This window comes from Peromyscus maniculatus, chromosome 16, assembly GCF_049852395.1.
Source record: "Peromyscus maniculatus bairdii isolate BWxNUB_F1_BW_parent chromosome 16, HU_Pman_BW_mat_3.1, whole genome shotgun sequence".
Taxonomy (NCBI): Eukaryota; Metazoa; Chordata; class Mammalia; order Rodentia; family Cricetidae; genus Peromyscus; species Peromyscus maniculatus.
This window is the reverse complement of record NC_134867.1, coordinates 45,667,532-45,695,328: the sequence shown is the minus strand read 5'-3', so window position 1 is coordinate 45,695,328 and position 27,797 is coordinate 45,667,532. Positions and strand designations below refer to the sequence as shown.

Sequence of the window (27,797 nt, the reverse complement as noted above, 5' to 3'; positions counted from 1 at the left end):
ATGCAGTTCCTCAGAAAAGTTTGTCCCTCCAACCAGCAACGTCAGAAACACCTAGAGCCTGAGTAGAAATGCCAGTTCTTGGACCCCAATCCAGACGGACTGAAATCCCAAAACTCGGGATTTCATCTGCAAATTCGAGACTGGCAGAGACAGATCCAGGGGCTGAGAGCCGTGGAGGTTGCTTCAAAAGTTCTGGACCGGGAGGGCCAGCCCACGGGGTTGCTGTCTCAGGCTCTAATTGCACGGTGGGGCACACAGCTCTGACACACGCAGCCACCAGGACCGGGTGGTCGCGATGGCCTCTTGAGAGGCCTCTGAAAGAGTCCCTCGGGAGGGAGGTCAGAGACGGTGGTCCAAGATCAGCCTCGGGTTTTTGTCTCCCAGCAGACAAACCCGGAGTCGTGGCTAAGCCGATCAGGTCCGGCTGGGAAACAGAACCCGGGGTTGGTAAAGTGCCGTGGCTGGGGAGTAACCGACTTCCTCGCTTGTGCACCTGAGGGACCGACCCTCTTGGGGTCCTTAGGCGATCTGGGCTCACCACGCCCAGCCACGCCCAACTCCCTCAGCGGCCAGTCATCTGACCAATCTGTTGTTGGTCAGGTGACAGCGGCGGAGCGCACTTTGCAGAAGGCGGAAGGCCGGCGGGCGCCAGGCCAGCGGCTGGAGCTGGCAAAAAAGGTCTGGGGCTGTCCTGGTGACATGCTGCTCCCAGAGGTCCCGAGGCTGGTGCGCATGCGCTTGGCGCTCCTGCTGCTATGGCACCTGCTGTCGCTCCTGCCAGGATGCGGGGCCGCGGACCCCCCGCCCTACGACCCTACGTGGGAGTCTCTGGACAGCCGGCCGCTGCCCTCCTGGTTCGACCAGGCCAAGTTCGGCATCTTCATCCACTGGGGAGTGTTCTCCGTGCCCAGCTTCGGGAGCGAATGGTTCTGGTAAGTGCATATTCCTGCCCAACACACACACACACACACACACACACACACACACACACACACACACACACACACACACACACACCGGGCTTTGTGTCCACCCTCCGCAATGGCAGTCAGGAGCCAGCCCACCTGGCCCACCTGGCGTGAGAGCTGCTTGCTTGTCACACTGTTTGGGCCGTGGATCTGTTTGTACTTCCAGATGTTGAGTAGTTGCTTGAGTGAATGTCTCCTCTGCATCAACATTGAATATATGTGCTTCCCGGAGTTCCCAGGCAGACTGTAGGTGGACCTGGCTATAGGGTGTAGCTCGATGGCAACACCTGTGTAAATAAAGGAGTGACAGTCCCAGAATTTTAAAAAAAAAAAAAAAAAGTGCTTCAAAGGGGCTGGAGAGATTGCTGAGCGGTCAAGGGCACATACTGCTCTTGTAAAGGACCTGAGTTTGGATCCTAGCACCCACGATGGGAGGCTCACAGCCATCTGTAACTCTGGTCCCAGGGGAGCTCCATGCTTCTGAACTACTCCGGCACTTGTACGTACCTCCACACCAGCACACAGGTAATTAAAAATAAGATAAAGTCTTTTGAAATAAGTGCTTCATGGATCAGGTATGAAATTAAGATCCTTGCATGCTAAATCAAAAAAAAAAAAACCCAAAGCAAATAAAGGGGTAATAATAAAGGTGCGTTGCCTCACCTTACCTTCAACGTCGCATGATGGTAGACAGGCATCATCAATTCTTTCACTTTTCACTTCCTCCTAACCAGAAAGCCTGTTTCTCCCTTCGTTAGAAATCCCCAGAACCACCAGGTGGCGCTTGACTTTAGTCCCAGCACTTGGGAGGCAGAGGCAGGCAGATATCTGAGTTTGAGGCCAGCCTGGTCTATAGAAAAAATTCCAGGACAGCCAGGGTTACACAGAGAAACCCTGTCTCAAAAAAACAAAACAAAACAACAACGAAAAGGAAATCCCAGAATCTGTCTGATCCACTAGCCAGCATGGGTCGTTGTGATGGATACTCATGAAGTACAGGTGTGACTTTGGGTCAGACACAGGATATGCTGCTTGTTTGCTATCTGTGAGGTCTTCCAGTGTAGTCTCAGCCACACAAAGCTGTCATCCCACTTTAGGGAGGCAATGCTGAGTGTGGATTTGCTCAACCTATGAAACTATTACCCGCTATCTACTCAAAAATTTTCTGTTAATGAGTGTGACAGGTGCATGCTACGTTTTAGGCCCGTGGTCTTGAAATCTTAGCTACTTTAAGTTCCGTAATGAGCTCATGTGTGAAGGCAAAGATTGTATCATGACTTAGAGAAGAATTAGGAGAACCAGGGGCCTGGATTACCAGAGGACTTCACGGGGTGGGGGTGGGGGGGACAAGAAGGCGAACAAGGTGAAGAGTATTGGTTTGCATAAGATACCCTTAATGCAAAGTCACTTGGATGGAGAGATGACAGAGAATCGGATGGTAATCTTCGTAAGGAGGGGGTGGACACGGGGTGAGCCCAGGCAATTACATTAATGTTTGTGTCGTCCATGTGCTCGTTCTTTTCCTCCCACAGGTGGTATTGGCAAAAGGAAAAGAGACCCAAGTTTGTGGAGTTTATGAATGATAATTACCCCCCTGGTTTTAAGTATGAAGATTTTGGAGTGCTATTCACAGCCAACTCTTTTAATGCCTACCAGTGGGCAGATATTCTCCAGGCCTCTGGCGCCAAATATGTTGTCTTGACCTCCAAACATCACGAAGGTAAGCAGAACACACACAACATATGCTAACGATGGTTTGGGAATGTAAGGTCATTCTTTTGGATGGGGACATTGAAGCAAAGTCATCCCATGAAAGCAGGCTTCTGTCAGAACAATCACAGGTGGATATTCACAATTGCTTACAGTTTAAGGATCACATAGTCCACTTCAGTTGGAAAGCATTATGGATCCCGGCACCTAGTGCCACAGAATGAGAGGAAAGATGAGCACAATTTTTATGTGCACATTTAACCATTGAAATACATAACCAAATTTATTTAAAGCTGCTTGAAGAGGATGAGTGCAGCCAGTCAAAGTTTAGAACTAGAGTGACACTTCCCTTTCTGTTCATTTGTTTTGCTTTGCTTTTTGTTTTCTGAGACAGGGTTCCTCTGTGTAGCCCTGGCTGTCCTGGAACTCACTCTGTAGACCAGGCTGACCTCTGACTCAGAGATTCACCTCCCTCTGCCTCCAGAGTGCTGGGATTAAAGGCGTGTGCCACCACGGCTGGGTTCCCTTTTTCCTCCTTAATGCATTCTGCAAAAGCATCATAGGCCTTACACTGCCTTAGTCTTGACTCCACACAGAGTTGGCTGTACTTTGGGCCACCATTTAGATAAGCAAATGTTGGTAAGGGAAAGAAAGACAGAGACTTCAAGGGAAAAGAGTTAGAGATTTATAATAGTGCCCAGAAAAATCAAAAGAATATAAGGTAACACAGGAGTCGTGAATCAATTCTGGTATAGCCACCTAGTGTCCTTAAGACCAGAGAACATTGGCTAATGCTGTCCCACACTCTTGTTAATGCACAAGGTTGTTTATTTTGTGTGATCTTCTTTATCTTGAAAAGTCACCTTATTATGTTCTGCGGGGGTGGGAAGGAGGCAGGTGAGATGAACGCAAACCAAAAGTCTGCAGTTACCTTTAATATTTTCCCTTTTGGCCACAGTCTGGTAGCTGCACCACTTTCTCCTCTAGATGTTTCTCCTGGTGGCAGTGTGTCAGTCTCCTGCTGTCTAGGAACTTTCTCAAACTCTCTCCCACAAAGTGAGTTCATTGAAGCTCAAATACCTTTAGACTAGTGTTTCTCCACCTTCCCATCCTGGGACCCTTTCATATACTTCCTCATGTTGTGGTGACCCCTAGGTATAAAATTATTTTCATTGCTACTTCAGAACTGTACTTTTGCTACTGTAATGAATCATAATGTAAGTATCTGTTTTCTGGTGGCCTTAGGTGACCCCATGGAAGGGTTGTTTTATCCCCCAAAGGGGTCACGGCCCACAGGTTAAGAACTGCTGCTGTAGACTGAGGCCAGGATGCAGACAGTATGTGTTGGGGTTCAGGGATCCATGTGCCAATTGCTTACACTGCTTACAGAAAATGTGCTGCTGACTTCAGCTAGGAGGAGGGTCATTGTGTACTTGGAGTGATGTGCTGAAATGAAGACCCATGTGGATGTTGTACCGCCTATTAGACTGGAAGTTTTGAGGCAGACCTTAAATGTTGACACTGCCTTCAAGCTTCGCACAGACATCCTTAGAGGGAGTGCAAACTATCAGAGGAACTAATTACAATGAACTTAAAGAGTGAGTCATTTCTCAGGCTTGTCCAGATGTAACTGTGAAGTGAATGGCAAAGGTGTCTTGCGAATGTCTATCCTTCACGATGCTCTAAGACTTCAGTGAGACAGAAACAAAGTTCTTATGGGCCTAAGGCACGGGCTGAAATTTCTGAGGATTTTATACTGTTTCTTTAGCATCTCAGGTTATATATCTCTTCTAATATTTTATGTAGAATGATGACCAGTCTATGTGCCAATTCCTGTTGTAATGTGAATTATTTCAGAGTGTAACACCGTGTGTTAGTTTTCATTTGGGGGTGCTTTCGAAAAACTATAACCAAGTGTATGGCTTTAGAGTAAGATAAATGGAGGCAAAAAGTACAGAACTGCTAGAAATAGCATATCTTCTCCCTCTTCATTTAAATTCATTATCAAGCTCCAGAGGTTTGCTTCCTGTCTTCACTAGTATTCTGAGAATCACACGGTAATAAAACCCATCTGAGCAATAGGGCTTAGAACATCATTCAGAAGATTCACACAAATCCCGCAGACGATATATCTTGGATCTTTATTCCAAATAGTGGAGAGAATTGCTCAGTGTGATGAAGTGGAAGGTGTCCCTCTCTTAGAGACCATCCACTATTATTGATTATATATTTTGCACTAAATGCTGTGCTAACAGTTGGCTAAAGGGTGTAGCCAAAACCACTGCAGACACCGAGACACAATGCTTTACCCCAAGAACCTCAGATTCTGTAACCGGAGACGGAGTGTACAGCTCTTACAGTAGACCCTGAAAATTGCTTTGGAAGACACCAATCCCACATTATTTATGTTCTCATCTGTTTGTTTAGATGAGTACAAGACAGACTGAAAAGTTTGCCCAGAAACGGTTCTTTGGAGAAGCAGTGACTTATGGGTTCCATTTGACTTGTTTCTTGGGTGGAAACTTACTGAAGTCCAGGTGATAATGCTTCGAGGGTTTTCCTACTGTCATTTTTTCCAGGCTTTACCTTGTGGGGTTCACCCTATTCCTGGAATTGGAATGCAGTTGACGAGGGGCCAAAGAGGGACATTGTCAAGGAGCTTGAGGTGGCCATCAAGAACAACACCGACTTGCACTTTGGACTGTACTATTCCCTTTTTGAATGGTTCCATCCACTCTTCCTGGAGGACAAATCCAGTTCATTCCAAAAGCAGCGATTTCCCATTTCTAAGACGTTGCCTGAGCTCTATGAGTTAGTGAAGAAGTACCAGCCCGACGTCCTGTGGGCAGATGGAGATGGGGGAGCACCAGATCACTACTGGAACAGTACTGGTTTCTTGTCCTGGCTGTATAATGAAAGGTCTGTACACTTTTATGCACCTGTGCTTGCCTGAAACACTCCTAAAGTGTATCTAAGCATTTACATTTCTGTCGTTTTGTGCTCATTTGTGGTGTGGGACGAAGAAATCGTTATAAACAATGCTTGTTATAGCTCAGTCAGTATTTAGTAAAAAATAATCAGGAGTAAACAAATCAGGGGTCAAATACAATCCAAACTGGTTTTATAGTCAATTTTAAAAAAAAATCACAGTCCAGGAATGATTGGGGCCATCTGCTTCAATTTGTGCGTCAAAACTGCCCCTGTAAGTGGTGTCCTGTTTGTTCTCTCTTCTTGAGCCACCAGATATAAGAAATTTGGGGAGTATATTTCACGTGTGTCAATGCTCAATTTTTCAGAGATTTTTCCAGTAGTAGGCACAAATTATAAGAGAAAGGCTAGGATGTATGAGGCTATTTAGTCTGGGGGGAAAAACTTGAGTATAGATTCAGCTTAGTCTACTATTCATAACATGAGAATGGGAACCTCAGGTAGTATATAGTGCTCTCACACATGTTCTCATAGCTGGACTCTGGGTTCTATGCCAGTTATCTGCACTATAACAACGGTGAAGGAACTCATTCTTCAGAGAAGCTGAGGAGTTCCCTTCAATCCTGGAAACAGCAATGTGAGAGTCTAGGCTCCAGTCACCACACATCTACTTGGCCTCAGACGCAGAGGCTCTCTGGCTTCTTACGGTCATTTGTCGGGGGTGGATTTGGAGAGCATCTGTTCGTGACGTTTCCTTTTGTTCCAAGAATGCGTTTGCTTGAAGAGAAACTCCACCTTTCATTTCAGCCCAGTTCGGAAGACAGTGGTCACCAATGATCGCTGGGGAGCTGGTTCCATCTGCCATCACGGCGGCTTCTATACCTGCAGCGACCGTTACAATCCTGGACACCTTTTGCCACATAAATGGGAAAACTGCATGACGATCGATCAGTTCTCCTGGGGTTACAGGCGGGAAGCTGGAATCAATGATTATCTTACAATTGAAGAGTTGGTGGAGGTATGGTAAAGTATGTTGTGGGGGCTGTTACTCTGGAATGTTCTTCATGATGAGGTGGTTTCAAGGATTTGTTCCCCCCCCCCCCACACCCAGAGCTAAGGACCGAACCCAGGGCCTTGCACTTGCTATGCAAGTGCTCTGCCACTGAGCTAAATCCCCAATCCCTTGTTTTCTTATCATCGGGATAGTGTAGTGCCACAAACTCAGGGCATTATCCTCTGTGTTTTTTTTTTCCATGAAGTGATTATGTGTTACACACACACACACGCACACGCACACGCACACGCACACACACAGATTGACACATGGGAGATGAATTATTTTCTTCTACTTCAAACTGTATTTGTTCTTTTTTTTTTTTTTTTTCTTTTTCTTTTAGCAACTTGTGGAAACCGTCGCATGTGGAGGAAATCTTTTGATGAATATTGGTCCCACACTAGATGGCACCATTCCTGTGATTTTTGAAGAGCGATTAAGGCAGATGGGAACGTGGCTCAAAGTCAACGGGGAAGCTATTTATGAAACACACCCTTGGAGATCTCAGAATGACACTTGCACTCCAGATGTGTGGTAAGTCTTCCTGATTAACAAGTACTGTTTTGATAGAGGAAAGCACTTAATATCTGAGCTATATACAGAGAGATAGCAGGATAAAAGGAGAGAGACTGATTGGCTGCTACCTGTTCCACACATGTTCCAATGTAACACAAATGCAAAGAGACAGAAGAAAAATTAGAGTGTCGCTGAACATAATGTTTATCAAATTCTGCTTAAATAATACCTAGTTATCCCCTAGTGGTGGGCAATGCTTAGCTAAATTGACTCTTAAAAAATTGGAAGACATTTAGATCAGTAAAGAATGCTGAGTGGTTAATGTAAAACAGACTAGTGTTTAGTCACTAGTAAATCCCTAGTTTTTCAGATATTAAATCCCATCAAAGTAGCAAACAAGAGATATCCAAGTATAGCTGGAAGTTTCTCCAGTCCTGCCTGGCCTGCAGTCGGGATGAATCTCTCCCACCCATGTCCCACAGTCACTTGGTCCCAAGCAAACACACAGAGGCTTATATTATTTACAAACTGTATGGCTTACTGGCTCAGGCTTCTCCCTAGCTAGCTTCTCTTACAACTTAACTCAGCAATTTCTATTCATCTATGCATTGCCACGTGGCTTCCTGGCTTACCAGTACTTTCACATCTTGTTTCTCCTGGCAGCGGCTCACAGTGTCTCTCCGCTCTCCTTTCTTCTTTTTCTCCAGTTGGAATGTTCTAACTAACTTTATTCTGCCTCACCATTGGCCAAATGGCTTTATTTATCAACCAATCAGAGCAACACATTCACAGTGTACAGAAAGATATCCCACAGCACCCAAGGGCAAAGCAAACAAAAAAATTAAAGCTAGCCAAAGCAGGAGTCTGAGAAAATGGTAGAATAAGAAGGACCAACTGCCTCTGTAGAGATACCAGCTGTGATGGTTTAAGATTCGTATGATGGTGGACGAGCATCAGAAATGATACTAAATGTCATATTAAGGAACTTCGGGTAAAATATAAATGAAACTACAACCAGAAATCATCTCATATCCTTTAGAATAGCTATTTTTTTTTTTTTTTGAGACAAGGTTTCTCTGTGTAGCCCTGGCTATCCTGGAACTTGTTCTGTAGACCAGGCTGGCCTCAAACTCAAAGCTCTGTCTGCCTCTGCCTCTCAAGTCCTGGGATTAAAGGCATGTACCACTACCACCCGCTTAGAATAGTTCCTGTTTTTAAAAGTACAGCTGATGGTCTTAGAGAGATTGGACCTCCTGTACACTACAGTTTGAGAGGATCCAAAAATCACAGCTGCTGTTAAGGGGTAATATGTCAGTTCCCCAAAATATTAAAAATAGAATTACTCCCCTACCCCGCGGTTCCACCTCGGAGCAAAAGAATGACACCAGAAGAACTATATTCCCAGAAACTCACACGTGAGAGCATTGGAGTCCACTTATGGATGATTAAGTTAAAGGCGTGTGCATACACACTGTGGTACATGTATATTATTATTCAGCTTCGTTCGGAAAGGAAGGAAATGCTACAGTGCAGCTGGATTTTCAGGAATTTGTGTGAAGTGCAAGGACCCAGTCTCAAAGAGACAAATGTTATTTATGAGATACCTGGAGTAGTCATAATCATAGAGAAAGGAGCTAGGGGGCGGAGAGAGAGAATGGGGAATTGTTTACAGGGTGTAGAGCGGCCTGCCACTACAATTCATTCATCATATGTACCCTAACTCCTGAGCTTTCCTTCCCTCTCTTGTACTCATTTGTCAGACAATTGCCTTTGGTTCAATCCAGCTGTACCTCCTGAGGCTGCCCCTGGACTGCTAAGTGTGACTAGACCTGAGGTCACATATGTACAATGTCAGATTAGCTCACACTTGGCTTTAAGCCCAGCCCTTGTTTTCTCCCTCACAGCCCAAATCCTCCAGGCAAGGATGTAGCACAGTCTTCTGTTTCCACGCCTCATTGCCAGTCCCACTCTTTCTTAGTTCCTTTCTCACCCACATGCAGACACGTTATTTATTTGATCTTTAAAAGTCTGACCTCGTTTCCAGCCGCCTTCCCATTCATTCTCTCCTTTCATGCGTAATAAAATACCTTGCCTCGAAAAACCAAAACCAAAACCAAAACAAAGCAAAAGATATCTTGCAGAACAATTTTTAATTGTTGTTTCCAGCTGGAGCTCCAATTCCTTTTCCATCGAATTCACTTGGTTTAGGCTTCCATCCTGCACCTCCCCAAATAGCTTTTATCAAGACTCACCATGGTCTCTCCCTTACAAGCCCAGTAGCTGGTGCCTGTTCTCTGAAACCACGGGCACTGTTGGCCTCAGAGGATCAGACTCATTCGTTGTTCCTTGTTAGTCTCCTATGCTTGATCTTCCCATAACTACAGTTGAACTTGGACTTCCAAGTTCATCTATCTTAATTCCCCAACTGACATTTGTTGCTGTTAACCCACCTTTCTTGTATAGCCACAGCTGTCTTAGTTAGGGTTCCTATTGCTGTGAAGAGACACCATGACCACGGCAACTCTTATAAAGGAAAACATTTAATTGGGGGCTGGCCTACAGGTTCAGAGGTTTAGTCCATTATCATCATGGTGGGAAGCATGGCAGCATGTAGGCAGACATGATGTTGGAGAGGTAGCTGAGAGATCTGCATACAGATTGGCAGGCAGCAGGAAGAGAGAGACACTGGGCCTGGGCTTGAGCATTTGAAACCTCAAAGCCCCCCACCGGTGGTGACAGACTTCCTTCAAGTAGGCCGCACCTACTCCATGAAGGTCACACCTACTCCAGCAAAGCCACACCTCCTAATAGTGCTACTCCCTATGATCCTATGGGGGGCCATTTTCATTTAAATCACCACATTCCACTTTCAGCCCCCATTGGCTTGTAGCCATATCAAAGTGCAAAACTGCATTCAGTCCAACTTCAAAAGTCCCCGTCTATAGTGTATCACAGCGCAACCCTGTTTGAAAGTCCAAAGTCTCTCCCAAGACTCATGGCAATCTCATAACCGTAATCCCCTGTAAAGTCAAAGTCCAAAAAGCAGATCACATACTTCCAACACATAATGGCAGAGGATACACATTAATGTTCTAAAAGGGAGGAAAGGAAAAACAAAAAGGAGGAAAGGGAGCATCCTGGGGAATTACTGGACCGAAACAAGACTGAAAAACACCAAGGCAAACTCCAAACAATGCGTCTGTGTCTGATGTCAAAGTGCTCATCAAGGCAATCCAGGCTTCACCTTCACAACTTCACACAATGACCTCTCTGCGCCTCCATGCAGGGACACCCCTGCCATGTGCTTGTCCTCAGCAGCTTCCCTTAGTTGCGGAGACAGAAAGCTGGTGAAAATGTATTTGAACAAGGACTTGGCAGCTTTGGCACATGGTCCTGGCTTTAGAGCTAAGGATAGAAGAAAGGGGTTATGGGATCTCTCTTTGGGACTAATGAAAGCTGCTGAGGCCAGGCATGTGTCAGGGGTGTCCCTGTATGCAGACCTAGAAAGAGGCCATTGTGTGAAGCTATGAAGGTAAAGCCTGGATTGCCTTGGAGACCCCAAGATGTTGGAGAGGGTTTCCTTCACTGCCTGAGCTTGGCTGCCCTAGAACTTGCTCTGTAGACCATGCTGGTCTTGAACTCTGAAATCTTCCTGCATCCACCTCCCTAGAGCTGGGATTAAATGCTTGTGCCACTGTACAGGGCTCTAAATCTTCTTCAATTCTTCTTTTACAAGTTGGAGGCTTAGCTGGGTGGGGTCTTGCCCTGAGGTCACCACTCCCTTTATTCCATCTAGCATCAGGCTTTTCTTGAATCTTTTTATCTCCTTGAACACAGGAGTTAGTGCCATTAAACTTACTGGGGCCCCTTTTCTCCTCAAACAGTACATTTTGTATTTTTCCTTGCTCAGCTTATTCCTTTCATTATAGATCTGCATAAGCATGGTCACTGAAAACTCCATGATACAATCATTGCTAGGCTATTTTGAAATCTCTTCTGTCAAAACTGTGAATCCATAACTCTTGAGTTCATCCTCAGACAGATTTTTTTTTTTTTTTTTGGACAAGGGCAGAAAGCAGCCACATTCCTTACAAAATATCACGGAACAGTCTTTAGGCCACATAGTAAAATTCTTCTCCTCAGAAACACCTTGAGCTTGGCCCCTACAGTTCAAATCACCCTTAGCACCATTGTCTTTCATGCTTCTACTAATATGACGGAATTAAGCCCCACGGCAAGTGTTCACCTGGTTTTCTAATCCAAAATCCCAAAGTCCACATTCCTCCAAACCAAAACATGGTCCAGTCTATCACAGCAATACCCCAGTCTCTGGTACCAACTTATGCCTTAGTTCTTCCAACAAGGCCACACCTACTCCAGTGAGATCATACCTCCTAACAGTGCTCTATGAGTCTATGGGGGCCATTTTCATCTGAACCACCACAACAGCCAATTCATTATGGGATCTATTGTTTTTATTTCTGAAATGTATATAGACTCTGGCCACCTCTCATTCTCTCTGTGGAGGTTCCTATCCTGTGGCTCTCCGTTTTCGCACCCATGAATTATTTTAGTACCTTCTCGATTGATCCTCTTTCTGCCCTATCCTTTGTTTGCTATTATTACTCCATTGGTGGGGGGTGGGGTTTGGGGTACGTGCATGTACTTGTGGGTACAATGCACGCATATGCACAGCGTGCATGAGTCCATCAGAGGACTTGGGTGTCAGTCCTCAGCTTCTCTTACTGGCGTGGAGCTTCACCACCTAGACCTGGGTAGCTGACCTACCCATGAGTTTCCAGATATTCATTCATCTTGCCATTTTTGAGATTAGAGTTCAGATTTTGATGTGGGTTCTGGCGATTAAAACTCAAGCCCTCAGCCGGGTGGTGGTGGTGCACGCCTTTAATCCCAGCACTCGGGAGGCAGAGCCAGGTGGATCTCTGTGAGTTCGAGGCCAGCCTGGGGCTACCAAGTGAGTTCCAGGAAAGGCACAAAACTACACAGAGAAACCCTGTCTCGAAAAACCAACCAAACCAAACAAAACAAACATCAAGTCCTCATGCTTGTGAGGCAAGCACTCTCCCAACTGAATCGCCTCCCAGCCCTTGACCCTGCTCCTTTTAATATAGTCTCTAGAGAGCAGTCAGAGAAAACTATTGATTTATGATTTATTTATTTAGTCAGCATTTCATGATGTAACCCAGGCTGATGTCATGCCTGGCTTAGAGTATTTCCATACACAAATTCTTCCAAGGCTTCTAGTCTCAAGGGAGAAGTAAGGGCTTACAGAGGTCTCCTTGGCCTTATGAAATCTGGTCCTTGTTCTGTCTGCTCTCCCTGGCTCTCCCTCTCCTCCTGCCCCTTGCTGCTGTATCCGCAAGCCAAGCACACTCGTGCTCTGTGGCTTTTGTGCTTGTTTCTCAGCCTGGAAGACTTTCCCACATGCTTGCATGGAGTTTCCTGTTCTTTGGGTTTTATGGATGCCTTCTCAGAGAGATTGTCCCTGCCTATTCTGCTCAATGTTGCACCCAAGGCCTACTTTTCTAACACTAGTAGGCCTTGTCTTTCTGCATGTTTTTGTTTCTCTGGGTAGTCCTGGCCAGCCTGGAACTTGCAGAGATCTGCATGAGTGCTGGGATTGAACTGGCTGGTTTTGCGTGTCAACTTGACACAAGCTAGAATCATCAGAGAGGAAGGAGCCTCACTTGAGGAAATGCCTCCTGGAGATCCAGCTGTAAGGCATTTTCTCATTTAGTGATCAGTGCTGGAGGGCCCAGCTGCCCATGGTGGGTGGTGCTATCACTGGGTTAGTGGTCCTGGGTTCTATAAGAAGGCAGGCTGAGCAAGCCAGGGGAAGCAAGCCAGTGAGCAGCTCCCCTCCATGGCCTCTGCAGCAGCTCCTGTCTCCAGGATCCTGCCCTGTTTGAGTTCCTGTCCTGATTTCCTTTGATGATAAACAGCAATGTAGAAGTGTAGGTCAAATAAACCCTTTCCTTCCCAACTTGCTTTTTGCATTGGTGTTTTGACACAGCAATAGAAACCCTAAGACAGGGAGTGAAGCCTTGTACTCCCATGTCCTCATGTTTACTCAGTCCTTCCTTCCTTCCTTCCTTCCTTCCTTCCTTCCTTCCTTCCTTCCTTCCTTCCTTCCTTCTTCCCTCCCTCCCTCCTTCCCTTCCTTAATTCATTCATTCATTCATTCATTCATTCATTCATTCATTCATTCATTCATTCATGTGGTCATTCCTGCTTATTCCACTGTAATGTGGGCACAAGAAGTCAGGGACTGTATTCAATGCTGTATCTCTAGTCATACAACACCCGAGGACTGTTTACAGATTTCTTTAAATATTTTGTTGAGAAATTGGGGGAGCACATGAATGTGTCTTTAGAGTCTAGAGTGAATTCATCTTATCATTCCTACTGTTATCATTCATGCTCTGACTCTTGGGTTGAATGTGGTTTTCTTAGCAATGAAGCTGTCTGGTGTCCCAGTCTTTAAAAAAAAATCCCTTTGTGGTGGTTTGAAAGAAAATGGCTCCCTGGTACTCTTAGGAGGTGTGGTCTTGTTAGACTAGGTGTGGTCTTGTTTGAGAAAGTGTGGGGGTGGCTTTGAGGTCTCCTATGCTCAAGCTAAGCCCAGTATCACAACTGGTTCTGCTGCCCTCAGATCAAGATGTAGAACTCTCAGCTCCTTCTCCAGCACCATGTCTTCCTGCATGACTCTACCATGTGCAGCCATGACAATAATGGACTAAACCACTGAACCTGTAAGCCAGCCCCAGTTAAATGTTTTCCTTTATAAGAATTGCCATGGTCGTGGTGTCTCTTCACAGCAATAGAAACCCTAAGGCACCCTTTATTACAATTTTTACGCTTTCTTTTCTCTTCTATTGTGATTCAAAACTTACACTTTGTTATTTATGTGATTGTCTGCATTTTCAATTCAAGCCTATATCGCATATAAACAAGAATTGTGTTTGGCTCTCTGTTGCATCCCTAATAGTGAGCACACTACATATCCCTGTGACTTTGAGTCAGCAGGTGGAAAGCCATGCAGCTCCACTTAGCGTCTTTCTACACTCTGTTTTCACCTCCATGGGAGCAGTATGGAGTGGGATTTTAGCTCATGAAGCTGCCTTCCCAGAACTTCATTTTAGCTAGGTGTGGCAGCATGCCTGTAATGCCAACACTGAAGAGGCTAAGGCAAGAGGACTGTTGTAAGTTCAAAGCTAGTCTTAGCTACAGACTAAGACCCTGTTGCTATGGACAGTGGTGGCACATGCCTTTAATCCCAGCACTTGGGAGGCAGAGGCAGGTGGATCTCTGTGAGTTCAAGGCCAGCCTGGTCCACAGAGTGAATTCCAGGACAGTCAGGACTATACAGAAAAACCCTGTCTTGAAAAACCAAAAATAAATAAATAAAAGACCTTGTCACAAAACAGCAAAAATCAACTTTTTTAAAATATTGGCAGGCTGGAAAAGTATGGCAGTTTTTATACCACAGGGAGTCAGTTGGGGGGGGGGTAGGTGGTGGGTGGGATTAGGTCTTCTTATATTACTAGTGGTGACGTGGTCAAATATCTGTAAAACAATTCCAGACATGATCCATAAATAAGGAGAAACATGGGCTACCCACAACAACCAAGCTGTTTGTTTTTCCTAACCAGGTACACATCTAAACCTGAGAAACAAAGAGTCTATGCTATTTTTCTTAAGTGGCCCATCTCAGGAAAGCTGCTTCTTGGAGAACCTGTGGCTAGTCTTGGGGAGACAGAGGTAAGAAAGAACTTTATCTTGATTATTCCTTTAAATTGCTGACAAAAACATGCTGGGAGAACGTAACTTGTTTTAACTTCAAGGGAAAACTTTCCTGTGATCCTCTTGGACCTAAGACAAAGTGACTTTAAAATGAGCTCAGACAGTCGCAATGGCAACTAATGTTCAGCCACCGTTTTGTGAAATTCTAAGAAAACTGAATTTATGAACTACAATACCTCCATGCATAGTGACGTAAAATAGGCATCATTCTTCATAGTTACTCTCTGGTGTCCACTCCATGCATTGAAAATGAGTTTTTCATAGAACTTGAATTACTTCCCCCAAACGCCACACCAAGAACGTATCTGAATCAAAGTAAGATGTTAGGATTTGTCTATCATAATTTAAGGCTGTCCTCAGACCCAGTGGAGTGTGCTGTGATGTATCTTGGGGTCCCTGAGACGCTGATAATCTTTTTGGAGTGAAGTATTGTGTGAATTTGCTTGTCCTTTCCACATTTTATCTCCAACACTGGGGGTTGACCAGGCTGACAGAGAGATTTCAAATCCGCTATTAAAGCACAACCTCCACACCTGGATATGGCAGCAGCTGTCTTTTTTTAATCTTTGTCTTGCATGGCATTAATTAGTACAGTTAAAACTCAGGGGTTTTATTTAGTATTGATCCATGTGATAAAGTGTTATGGTTCAAATAACTCTTGAGTATGTACAGAACTACTTATGTGAATTCACTTTGTCTGAACAAGGCCAAGACTGCAAAACAATCCTAGGGATCATTGGTTGAATTCATATGCTACTGACCAGTGGAGGTCACTGGAAAACACTGACAGTCGGGGCTGACCAGGAGAAAGAAGTATTTATTTAAAACGGTGTGTAAGAACTGGGCTGGCATGAATTGGGCAAATTGCTCCCAATTATTTCCTGTCTCTCATCCCCTCTTCAAGAATTTCCCCAACTCTGGCACTCCATTCTCCTTTCCCAATCTCTGTCCATGTTTGTTTACCTCCTGGGGGTAACGTGGGAACAACAGGAGGAAGATGTAAATGACACGTGAGTGCCAGAGGTAAAAATGGACCTCTGTCTGTACTTTTTTTTAGAAACTCAGCCACTCCTTAGAAAGCGGATGTTGCAGTGATGTACTTGGGAACATTTGTACATTGTCTGTGTTTCCAATTACAGGTACAACTACTGGGCCATGGACAGCCACTGACTTGGACTTCTGCAAAGCCAAATGGCATCACTGTGGAGTTGCCACACCTAAGCTTTCATCAGATGCCCTGTCAATGGGGATGGACTCTCACGCTAACTAATGTGACTTAACCTGCAGCTAGGAGGTGTGTGCCACAGGTAACGCTAACCCCAGGGAATAGCAGGTTTTCTTAATAGGAGCACTAATGAAATCGTGGCAAAAATGGTAAGAAAAAGCTACTGATAAGGCAATGTAGCCTCCTTTCTTCTTTCCTAAATTGCTTATGTTACTGTAGAATATTTCAATGCTTTCCTACTACGTCTCTTCTCACTGAATTCATTTCACCTGTCAATCACAGGTGGCAATCTGTTCTAGAGAATGTAGAAACCGATGATGTTATGGACTGAATTCTCTCCTAAGTCCTATTCTTAGATAGAAGCCCTAACACCCCACTGTGGCTGCATTTGGAAACAGAACACTTGATGAGATGATTAAGATTAAACTGAATCATAAGGCTAGCCCCGATGTAAAAGAATCTGGTGTCCTATACGAGAAAGAGACAACAAAGATGCAGGAGTCCAGGGGAAAGCCGTGTAAAGTGACGGCAAGAAGGCAGCCAGCCATCTGCAAGCCAAGAAGAATGCAGAAGAAACCAAATCTCCCAACACCCTGATCTTGGACTTCTGGCCTCCAGGACTGTGAGAAGAGTAACTCCCTGTTTTTGAAGCCATCCAGGATGTGTTTGATCTCTCCCCACCCACTCAGTTATGAATCCTCATATACAATGCAGGCAGTAGGTAATAAATTTGGTTAGATGTGTTTTTCCCATGAACTCAGTAATTATCTTTTCATTGTAAAGAATTCCCTCTTATTTATAAAACTAATTGCTGTAGAAATTTAACATTAATATTAAAGATACATTAAGAACTTAATATATACTCTCTCAATTTGGAGATAGAATGAGATTGGAGGACTGGGGTAATGTTTTAATAAGGGCTAAAACTTAAGGGGCAAACCTAGTTGAAAATGGGAAGGTGTTACTTTCTTTTGCAGTGATGAAACACCATGACCCAAAACAATTTATAGAAGGAAGTTTATTTTGGCTTACAGTGCCAGAGGGAAGAGTCCATAATGGCAGAGAGGTATAGCAGCAGGCAGGCAGGGTAACTGGAGATCATGTCGTCAACTACAAGCACAAGGCAGAGAATGAACTGGCTACGGTGAGGCTCCACACCAGGAAAAACTCCACTTTACTTTTGTTAAGTTAAAAACACTACTAGATAAAAATTTGCCAGCCTTTCGTTTGAAACCAGGAACTTATGCAGGGACACTTGGCTCAGTCTGGGAGGAAGGGACTGGACCTCCCTGGACTGAGTCTACCAAGTCGATCACAGTCCTCGGGGGAGGACTTGTCCTGGAGGAGATGGGAATGGAGGGTGGGCTGGGGGTAAGGGGAGGGCGTGGGAGGGGGGAGAATAGGGGAACCCATGGCTGATATGTAGAACTGAATGGTATTGTAAAATAAAAAATATATATCACAAAAAAAAAAAAAAAGCAAAAAAGTAGCACCCATTAAAAAAAAAAAAAAAAAAAAAAAGAATAAAAATTTTAAAATCTGGATGGAGGAGGCCAGCTGGGGCAACATTATGAGATGCTTTCTAAAAAACAACAACAACAACAAAAACCAAACAAAAAAAGAACCAAAAAAGCCGAGCTAAGTAGAACAGCATAAACCTATAATTTGAACACTTAGAAGGCAGAGAATCACTGTGAGTTTGAGGCAAGATTGGTCAACATAGAGAGTTCTAACGGCCAACATGGGCTACAGAGTGAGACTCTGTCTCAAAAACACAAGGGAAAAAAAAGAATAAATTATTTAAACTTCAAAAAAAAAAAAAAAATTTGCCAGCCTTTCAAAATTTTACACATGTAATTACAAGTACATTTATTATGTTTTGAAGGAGAAACAAGAAGGCACTTAATGTCCATTTAGCCAATGCATTAATTAGCTGATGCTCATTTCCTGCTGACTGATGTCTAGGATAAGCAGAGGTTTTCAGAGAGCGGCACACCCTCCACTTCCATTCCCACGGGTGGTGTGTGTGCACCAAAGCTTAGTTTCATGGCTGCAATGGGCTGAAGGTTCCATCTCGAACCTCCAAAAGGTGATCCTGGAAATGAAGTCTTTATAAATGTAATTAAGTTTTGAAAGCAGCTCATATTGGATGGGGGATGGACTATCCTTAGACCTTAGAAAAAGACACAGACACATCATTAGGTCATAGTTCTACAAACGAAGGAAGGAATGCTTGCTGAAGGGGCCAAGCAAACAGAAGGATTTTCTGAGAGCCTTCAGAGTAGCACAGTCCTGTTAATACCTGGTGTTAGATTTCACACCAGACGTGAGAGAAAAGAGTTTTGATGTTTCAAGTAATCCAATTAACGGTAATTTGTTACAGCAGCTCCCGGAGACTAATACAAATTAATTATGCCAGTGGAATATTTGATTATCTCGATTGTGTAAGCTAATGACTGGAGAGCTGCAGTTTTCTTCCAGCTAAGTTGAATACTGTGGAATGACTAGATGGAAGGGTGTTGCCTTTAAACAAAAAGATAAAAACAATAAAAAAAAACCCAACCTATTGGTTCAATGTGAAATAGTAGCAAAAGATGGAGAAGTATAATAAAAGCTACATGAGTACTGCATGTGATTTGTGCCAGAAAGACAATAGAGAATACCTATCAGTAGACTTACAGAGAAAAATGTGTCACTACTACCGGGGACACAGTGGACACACCCTGAAAAGTGAGATGAGATACTAGGGGAAATATTTGCTAATTAAGAGTGTTTGGATTTTAAGTTAAAATGTCTAAGGATTTATGACAGCCCGTTTTAAATCACTTCCTAGGTTAACCAAACTGTTTCAGAGAAGAGGTTCAAACGCTATTAGGAGCAAATTAGTAATATGCAATGTCAGTTAACTTTAAATACATAGGTTATTTATTTCATTTCTTTTAAACCTTGCCACCTCCTTCAATGGTCTTGACTCCTCAGATGCTGATGATTACAGGTGGTAATTTTCTTCTGACAAAGCTGTATCTACACAATCTCAAAGTTTCCCTGATGTATTTTTGGAAGCGATGCATGTCTTATTCCACATACACATTTCCTGTTGTTCCAAAGTGCAATTTCTTTCTCAATTAGAAATGACAATATCAGTATATCTCATCAAATTTAAAAAATGTGTCCCCTTTGTCATCTTTACACACGGGTGTTTCATTACAGAGCTCAGCTAAGCTTTAGGATGCTCTGCACAATCCATTTTCTACCATCTCCTACTTAGCTATGTTATATTATGTGGGAAGGACATGAAACTATGCTCTGAAAACCATCTATTACTGAATATAGCTAATCCATTGCTGACACCTTAATGCCCCTCTAAATGAAGAACCACACATATACTAGCGACAAGGAATAATTTACTTTTATTTACATTTTTTTCTGAAAGAAAAAAAAAACAAGTTAGAAGAAAGCACCAACTATATACCAGTTGAGACTTAAAACTAGTATGCTCTCTTAAAAAAAAAACAGCAAAAATATTACTAAATAACAAATAAATTAATGGCTGAAAAGTATTAACTGAACAAAACTATATTTTATTAAAATAGTTTATTGCAACAAGTTATTGTACTAAAAATCAATACAAAGTTATTGAAATTATTTATACACAAATGATAAAACTCTGTAATTAATAATTGTGAGTAAACATGAACATAACATTAGCCTGTAAATCTATATGCAACTTTCTGAGGGTTGCTAAGAAAGCTTTAGAAAACGCTGCAAATAAATATTGAACAAAAAATAGCAAAGAAAAAAAAATAGCTGATCAGAGGTTTTAATATCCACTGATTTCTAGAAGATAAGCCCTCTGTCAAGGTGTGTGGGACAAATCATGTGACTGGAGAGAATCTGGCTTTCGCTTACTTCAAAGTCCAGGAAACTTCATGATTAGTTAAACATTATATTTTCAGAGTCCATACATCCTAGATCTACTTTTCAAAACAGATTTTCCCTCATTATATGTGTGAAAGACACCACATTCCATTACATGTACATATAAAACTATCTACTTGGTTTGGATCAGCTATCCAGGTTGTAACAGATCATGAATGATCCTGGCGTTTGTAATTTGTGCACCAATTAGATACACCTGATGAAGTATACTACTGATGAATTAAAAATACAGTAAGGTGCCAAATGAATCTACTTCATTATGAAATGAAGACTTTGCTTAAGAATATATTTTATTAGGCATTTTTGGTTGCAAATTGTCACTCTTGGTATAGGTGATTTATTCAGAGTACTTTTCAGTGTAGATGAATCCCGCTTTAGCTTTTCTTGAAAGGAAAAATCATTTCTCCAGTTGTTGGGGGGTACTAAAAGCTTCGTACACATTAGCAGCAAAGTCTTTTACTTGCTCCATCATCAAAAGATCCTAGCAAAAATGGTAACAGTACAGTTAGTAAGACATGAACATTTCTACAAGCAATGCATCTATCTTGAAGCTTTGTGTACTTAAGAATGAGAAGAAACTAAGGAAAGGGATGTTTTTCTTAACTTGTAGGAAATACTGTTTAGTTTCTTATTTCTAGAAAATATAGCAACTGATTCTTAAATATGTAGTATATGTATATTTTATATAAACACATACAAGAACCATGCACATCACCTTTATAGCAAAGGTTCTCACTCCTGATGGTGACTGTAAAGCTGTGGGAGGAAGTTACCTTTTATTTTAATCAACTGAAATGTCGTGTTTCCTTTAAAAAGGACCACAGGCCTCAAACTACATCAGTATGAAATGAAAAAAGGGAATTTGTATTCAATATAAACCAGACTCTTTCAAAATTTCCTTTAACAGTTGTGGATGTTATTAGGATTTCCATTACATGTTGTCATTTAATTTAGAAAGAAGAAACATTGCTCTCTCCTAAACTTAATTTTAAGTGTATTTTGAAAACTCTAGTGTTTTTCTTTAAAATGATAGGAAGTAAAATGATAGCATCTTTTCCTGTCTGTGCTTGTTCTGAACATCCACAGACCTCTTACAAGTGTAAAATAAAGTCAGTACTCAAGTACTAGGATATTTTTGCTTGGTTTTTGAAACGGGGTCTTTCTGTACAGACCAGACTGGCCTTGAATTTGCACTCCTGCCTCAGCCTCTGAGCACTAGGATTATAGATGTGCATCACTACACCTTACTGATGCTTATATTATTTTAATGTGTAAATGAAAAGTACATAAATGTCTCAAGCTTAGAGCTTTTCCATAACTAAAAACCAACACATAAGCAGGGCACAGTGACACATCCTGAAATTCCAGGGACTCTGGAGACTAACAGAGGAGACTTACACATTTGAATGCATCCTGAACTACTCACAAAAATAAACAAAAAACTACATTTACCATTAAATGGAATCTACCCTACAAAACCCAACACACCTTCACTAAACAAAGCCGATGGTTATTAATTCATGCTTTTAGTGGCGATAAAAGTGTCATGCTTCTACCTGCCTGCTACCATTCATGTTTTTATGCATTCAACCTGCTTCTATACCTGATTGGCTTGGTATTCTATAAAAAACATCTGTTCTAACTGCTGTGGAACCACTTGCATGTGGGAGTGATTACCTGACGTGGCCTTCCTATGAATGATTGTCCTGTTGTTTTTCCCTTTTCCCTGCAGTGTTCTCCTTAATTCAGAAGCATGGTTAAACACTACACGGGGTCAACAAGAACGTGCACATAAAGACAGATATGTGCCCTAAATTCAGGGACTTTTCATCTTGCAATTGATGCTGTGTGGGTTGAGTTTTCTAGTTCCCTAGGAATCAACTAAACTTCCCCCTCAACTTCTTGGCCTCCTGGCGTCACGTCTCTAAATCCTGAAGCAACACTAACTGAAGCTCAAAGCCTGTCTCTTTGAGCAGCCGGACTGAACAGCTGAAGCTGAGCATGTCACAGGAGAACATGGGTCAGGCTCATAGCCGGCATCCCTCAGGCTCAAAGGAGCTTCAACCTTCACTATCATGGATCCATATGCAGTTTGGTGATGCTTGTGGACCCTTATTCAGAATCATGACTACAAGTGCAGACAAAAAAACTTACACTTTTTAATTTTGATTCTAAGGCTTATATGTATAACTGATTAAAATGTAAAGTATGAATCACTCAAGCCTTAAAGCTGTGGTTGCTGTATTATATATACTCTGGTGTATTAATTTGTCAGAATGGATGTCTATAGGTCATTCTAGAGACGTTGGCAGAAGCAGAAAAACTGTGAGCCTTATGGTTCAGTGACATGCCATCAACCTCCTTTACTGTTTCCTCCAGAGTGTGAATGGCCAGCTCTTGGTGGAGGCATGACTAGAGAGAACAGGCCAGGGCCCCCTGGATGTAGGGAACGGGCTAATGACTGGACAGGCCAGGTAGAAGCTCAGTGCTGAAGCAGGGGCACTCTGCACTCTGCCCCAAGGGCAAAGTCTACATAGAAACAACTGTTTCCGACCCTGACACTAACAGACATCACATGTGCATGCAGGCAGGCCTTAGACTCTGCATGGAGCTTCACTGTGGTACTTTGTCACTGAGGCATGTTGTAAAACACTTTAAACTTACAACAGAGTTCCCAAGTTGTCAATGACTGAAAACAGTACATGGGTTCAAAGTCATCCTTTTAATAAAATGCTATCCCAAATAAATTTTGAAGAAAGGAACGGAGCTGTAAGTAGTCGGACGAAAACTTTGCATACCTTGCGATTCTGCTTTAGTGAACAGACTATTGAATTAGCAGCTGTTTGTTAGATGAAAACACCTTAATCTGCCACAGTTTTTCACTTTCTTTCAAACTGTGAAGAACTGCATTGTTAGTGCAGAGCACAATGCTACACAGATCTGGCCAACCCTCAGGACATTTGCACCACAGCGCAGTCTAACTCGAGTCAGATGGCGTGGGAAAGGTATTGCTATGGATCTGCTATCAAGCACTGCTGCTCTTTCGAGCATGCCACCACTCTGAATATGGTTGCATGCTTCTGTCTGCAGCAAATTATCACAGCAGGAATGTACTTCTGTGTTGGAAACAGCACAGCATGAACAGAGCTTGTTTTCAGTATTCCCAGGCTTCCTGCTTACCTGCACGAAATGACTAGGCGTCTCACTGCAAACTGAATGGATCTGTCCGTTTACTATGGGAATTATCTTAGCTAAAGGCAGGCTGACACTGGACAGACTGAAAAAAACAAAACAAAACATTACCACAGTTATTTTCTAAAACTGTATCATAGGCATTAACATTTTAATTATAAAAGTATACACTTATCATTGATGAACACTTATATAAGTGTTAATAGAAAAACAAAACATAACATCCTCATCTAAAAATAACAACTATTGTTGACTTCATGGATATTTCCTTCTAAGCAATTTTTATAATTTTACAACTTAAAACTCTATCAAGCATATTTTTGTTATAAGTGCCTTTCATAACTTCTACATCTCTGTCCCTACAATGTCCCTAGCTTCTTAGAGCTGGCACTAAAATTCTTGCCCACGTTTTCTTAATACTTAACTGTCTGTCTAAACATGGAATGTAAGGTCTGTAGTATCCACTGCCAGATACCTCGGGTCCCTTTCCTGGTGTGGAATTCCTGCACCTTTACACCATTAGCCCCTCCTCCACATCACACACTGTGCACATCTCTGTCTGCCTGTTATTTCCGGGACTTCTCAGTCCATATCTAACCAGGTTACCTTTACTATCACTTGACAGGCTTAACACCAACAAAACAACTGTCTCCCAGTCTCCGGTAGGGCTTCTACAGTATTTTGACTATATTTATAGATTAATTTTAGGAGAAGAATTTAACCCTTTAGTTAATTTTCCGGGGTTTGTTACTGTCACACATTATTTTCCCATTAAAAATGATCTCACATTTTTATGTAAGTATATAATGTATGCATATGCTTATGAAAGTATATATGTCACTTAGAAAATTAAGAGTCAATTAACAACTTATTAGTTGTCTGGCTTAAAGATAAATATAGGAGCCAGGCAGTGGTGGCGCACGCCTTTAATCCCAGCACTCGGGAGGTGGAGGCAGGCGGATCGCTGTGAGTTCGAGGCCAGCCTGGGCTACCAAGTGAGCTCCAGGAAAGGCGCAAAGCTACGCAGAGAAACCCTGTCTCGAAAAACAAACAAAAAAACAAAACAAAAAAAAAAAGATAAATATAGGAAAATTCAGTAGTGCTCCTAAATTTTTGTCTCCAGAATTGGTCTTTCCTTAGCCTTGTCACAGTCATAGAAAAACAAAAGTGCAATGCTGAGCATCCCAATACAGACCTTCTTCAGGCTGTTTCTGAATTTAATAAAAGTCAACCTGTTTGGTCAATGAGTATATTTGCTTTTGATTTCAATTTTTTTATTGTATCAAATTTTAATTATAATAAGATGCAATAAGTTTCTTATTCTATGCCTTTTCAACAGCAGTAAAGATGATTTGTGTCCTGCTAACATATTTTTATTAATATTTTATTTATTAGTGTATATGTGTCCGTGTGTGTGTTCGTGTGAGCACACACGGGAAGGGCAGGGTACAACTAGAGGGTCAGTTCTTTGCTCACACCACAGAGGTTACAGGGATTGAAGTAAGGCAGCAGACTTGGCAGCAGGGGCCGCTACCCACAGAGCCATCCTGCAGGCCTTGTTTTACTAACTTATTATTGTTACAGTTTACTGTAATAGTTTTCCTAACATTCTTTCATTCTTGATATTATTTCTAATTAGCTATGATGTTGAACTATAAAATTCTACGTTCTGACATCAGTCAGAAGTTATTAAGCCTTCAGCTTTCCAAGCCTTTAGATCTGAAATATTTAATTTTTTCCTACTCTCAGCACTTGTAACTTGGACAACCACTTGATCTCATGCTCGAACAACTGTAACACTTCTCCAACCTCATCCACTTCTGAACCCCGAGGGACCATGCGCCCTTCCTGCACAACCAGCCTTGGCTTCGCTGACCTGCAGCTTCCCCTCTCCTTACAGTCTGAGGCTCCCCTTGTGGCCTCTAACCTCTCTCAGCACGTACTTCATGTTTCCCACCTACGCCTTCTACTTCATATCAATAACCAACTTTCTGATGCTTCACCAGTTTAGAAACATTTCCACCATGTCGCCAGTCATTGCTGTTCTACAACAGGGTATAGGAGTCGAAGCCATCACAGCCACTGAAGAAGGAAGAGCTAAGGCCAGGGCGAGAGCCCAGTGAGAAAAGGTGCCTGCTGCCAGCCCTAACAACCACGTCTGATTTCCAGGACCCACATTATAGGAGACAATCAGCTCCTGAAAACTGCCCCGTCACACAGACAAACGAGTACAATTATGAAGATTCTTTTTTTTTTTTCCAGACAGGGTCTTACTATGTAGTCCTGGCTGGACTAGAACTACTGCGATTCTAGACCCAACTACTGAAATTCTTTATCACCACTGGGGAAATAACTAGTTCTTTGCTAAGTACAGGTTACATTGGCAATTCATTAGTTTGAATTACCTTGGCTACAACTGGAATTTATTTTTAAGGTAACATTTATATTGTTTTAAGAGTAAACCTTCCTGCTCTGAGCACTCCAGACGCTCACCATTATAACGAATTATCCTTTTCTGCACAATAAAGAAGGGTCCTCGAGAACCAGGCAAAAATGCCTTGTTAGGCCTAGGCTAAGAATTCCATTAGAAACCCCACATCTACATTACACGTCAATTACTGTTTCCTTAAATTTTAGCAGGCACATTTATAATCAATCAGCACTGATTTAGTAATCCATTATTTTCAAGTGTGATATAAAACCAGAGGTTCTTAAAGAGTGAGGAGCCTGATATGAAACAAAGAATCCTTGTATCAAAGTGATAGACACAATGAAACTACAAGGTAACTTCCAACAACATGAATCCATTATGTAGCAATCAATAGTCAGAATGGACAAACATTACTAATAATTGAATCAACTAGGTATTTCAAATTCCATAATAATGTAAAATGAAAATATTTAAGCATTTTTGGAAATAATTATTGGAATATAAATTAAATATGACCATATGGAAATAATTCAAACAATCTACAAGAATGCCTGGTTATCACCATCATCAGACCATTTAATTAATACAGTCCAATAGTGACTACATTATCAGCTTTTTATTTGAAAGAATTTTCAAAAATGGATTTTGACTTAATAAAGAGGTAGTTTCACCATGTAAACACTTCATTGTAGTGGCAAAGGCATGGGAGAAACAAGCAAGTTTCATTATTAAACTCAGAAGGAACTCTTGTCAATGAAGAAGTCATTGGTTTAGAAGAGTTTAATTTGCTGAAAACTCAGGGTACAATTTATCATTTAAGATTCTTTTTATCTGGTACAAAAATTTAACTATATCTAAATCATCACATTTTACGAGCATTTGTTCATATTATACTGTCTTATACACTATCTTACCTATTTATGGAGTTACCATGTTGCAGGTCCTGTTCAGTGGGCCGAAAGAATTCTGCCATGTTGTCTAGAAGCCGACTGAAGCCTCTGTTTAAACAGGTATTCAAAACTGTACTAAAATCTGGACTAGATAAAATAAGACGTATATTACTTTTTAGATTCCCAGTGGACAAAGAAAACAAATTTAATAACTATGTGGTTACCTTTCAGAATCATTAACATTTCTAGTTACAGTCTAGTTTTCATAGCATGAAAACTGTCTAAATTTATCAGTTTTTCAAAATTCAGCATAAAAGCCAGTTGTATTGTTTAGCCTGACATGATGAGATTATTCACCAACTGTCAGATTTTTATTCATATTAATATCCATTTTGTACAACTTAAGGTACAATTTGTACCTTAAAAAAGTCAGCTAGCAAGAATACAAACAAATCAGTCACTATAGACATTGGTATTGAGGTTCCTCAAACTATTAAAGTAGACACATCATGGGATCCAGCTACGCCACTCGTGAGTTTTTATCTGATAGGCTCTAAGTCAACATATCAGAGGTACTTGTACACTGGCGTTTACTACAGCATTATTTAAAATGGCTCAGTTATGCAATCAAACCTAGGTGTTCATCAACAGAAGAATGAATACAAAAAATGTAGCATATATACACAATGGAATACATTTCAGTCATAGAAAGAAGTTGTAATGTTTGGATGAAAATGTATGTACCCGTAGATAATCATGCTAAATAAATTAAGCCAGTCTTAGAAAGACATGTACATTGTTTTCTCTCATTTGTGGGTCTTACATTTTATGTAGACACATAAAATCATGTATGTATATAATAGACAGCAAAGCTGTCCAGGGGAACAGATGAAATTTTAGTTGGGGAGATGGGTGATAAAGAAGAGGGTACAGAGGAACAGAGGAAGGGGTGAAAAAAGAGAAGGCAGAGAGGCATGGGGGGATATAATCGAAGTACACAATAAGCTTGCATGGAAATGTCCACATGTAACCTACTTAAAAATAAAACAATTCTGCTTCCTTCTACTTTATACAGGAAATCCTACCTGAAGGAGGGGAATAGATTAAAATTTAAATTTTC

The 27,797-nt window shown here is 42.0% G+C and overlaps 2 protein-coding genes across 5 annotated transcripts in view; one reads left to right on the top strand and one right to left on the bottom strand.

Moving 5' to 3' along the window:
- Positions 1-459: 459 nt before the first annotated feature.
- On the top strand, positions 460-26,707 carry Fuca2 (alpha-L-fucosidase 2). Of its 4 annotated transcripts, none has more exons than XM_006976672.4 (8): positions 461-932; positions 2,501-2,688; positions 5,258-5,597; positions 6,414-6,624; positions 7,004-7,194; positions 14,850-14,958; positions 16,140-16,307; positions 21,897-22,393. In XM_006976672.4, the coding sequence occupies exons 1-7, from the start codon at positions 700-702 to the stop codon at positions 16,278-16,280; spliced, it is 1,413 nt and encodes a 470-aa protein (XP_006976734.1). In that variant the 5' UTR covers positions 461-699; the 3' UTR covers positions 16,281-16,307; positions 21,897-22,393. The 4 variants fall into 4 exon arrangements, with proteins under 4 accessions (XP_076408842.1, XP_006976734.1, XP_042118197.1 ...); XM_042262263.2 differs by lacking the exon at positions 21,897-22,393 and adding an exon at positions 25,106-26,707 and having other exon boundaries at positions 604-932; XM_076552726.1 differs by lacking the exon at positions 21,897-22,393 and adding an exon at positions 16,508-16,638 and having other exon boundaries at positions 604-932.
- Pex3 (peroxisomal biogenesis factor 3) overlaps positions 20,437-27,797 on the bottom strand; it is a 29,244-nt gene continuing 21,883 nt past the window's right edge. The window contains exons 10-12 of the mRNA XM_006976671.3: positions 26,702-26,824; positions 23,345-23,441; positions 20,437-20,645 (exon numbers count right to left, since the gene is read on the bottom strand). Of these exons, the coding sequence (XP_006976733.1) occupies positions 20,562-20,645; positions 23,345-23,441; positions 26,702-26,824 (304 nt within the window). The 3' untranslated portion in view covers positions 20,437-20,561. The remainder of the gene's footprint in view (positions 20,646-23,344; positions 23,442-26,701; positions 26,825-27,797) is intronic.

Bases quoted from the DNA above. Each gene is read 5' to 3' on its own strand.
- Fuca2 (XM_042262263.2), top strand. From the start codon at position 700: ATGCTGCTCCCAGAGGTCCCGAGGCTGGTGCGCATGCGCTTGGCGCTC. The intron at 933-2,500 runs GTAAGTGCATAT...TTCCTCCCACAG, and splicing joins TTCGGGAGCGAATGGTTCTG to GTGGTATTGGCAAAAGGAAA. The intron at 2,689-5,257 runs GTAAGCAGAACA...CATTTTTTCCAG, and splicing joins GACCTCCAAACATCACGAAG to GCTTTACCTTGTGGGGTTCA.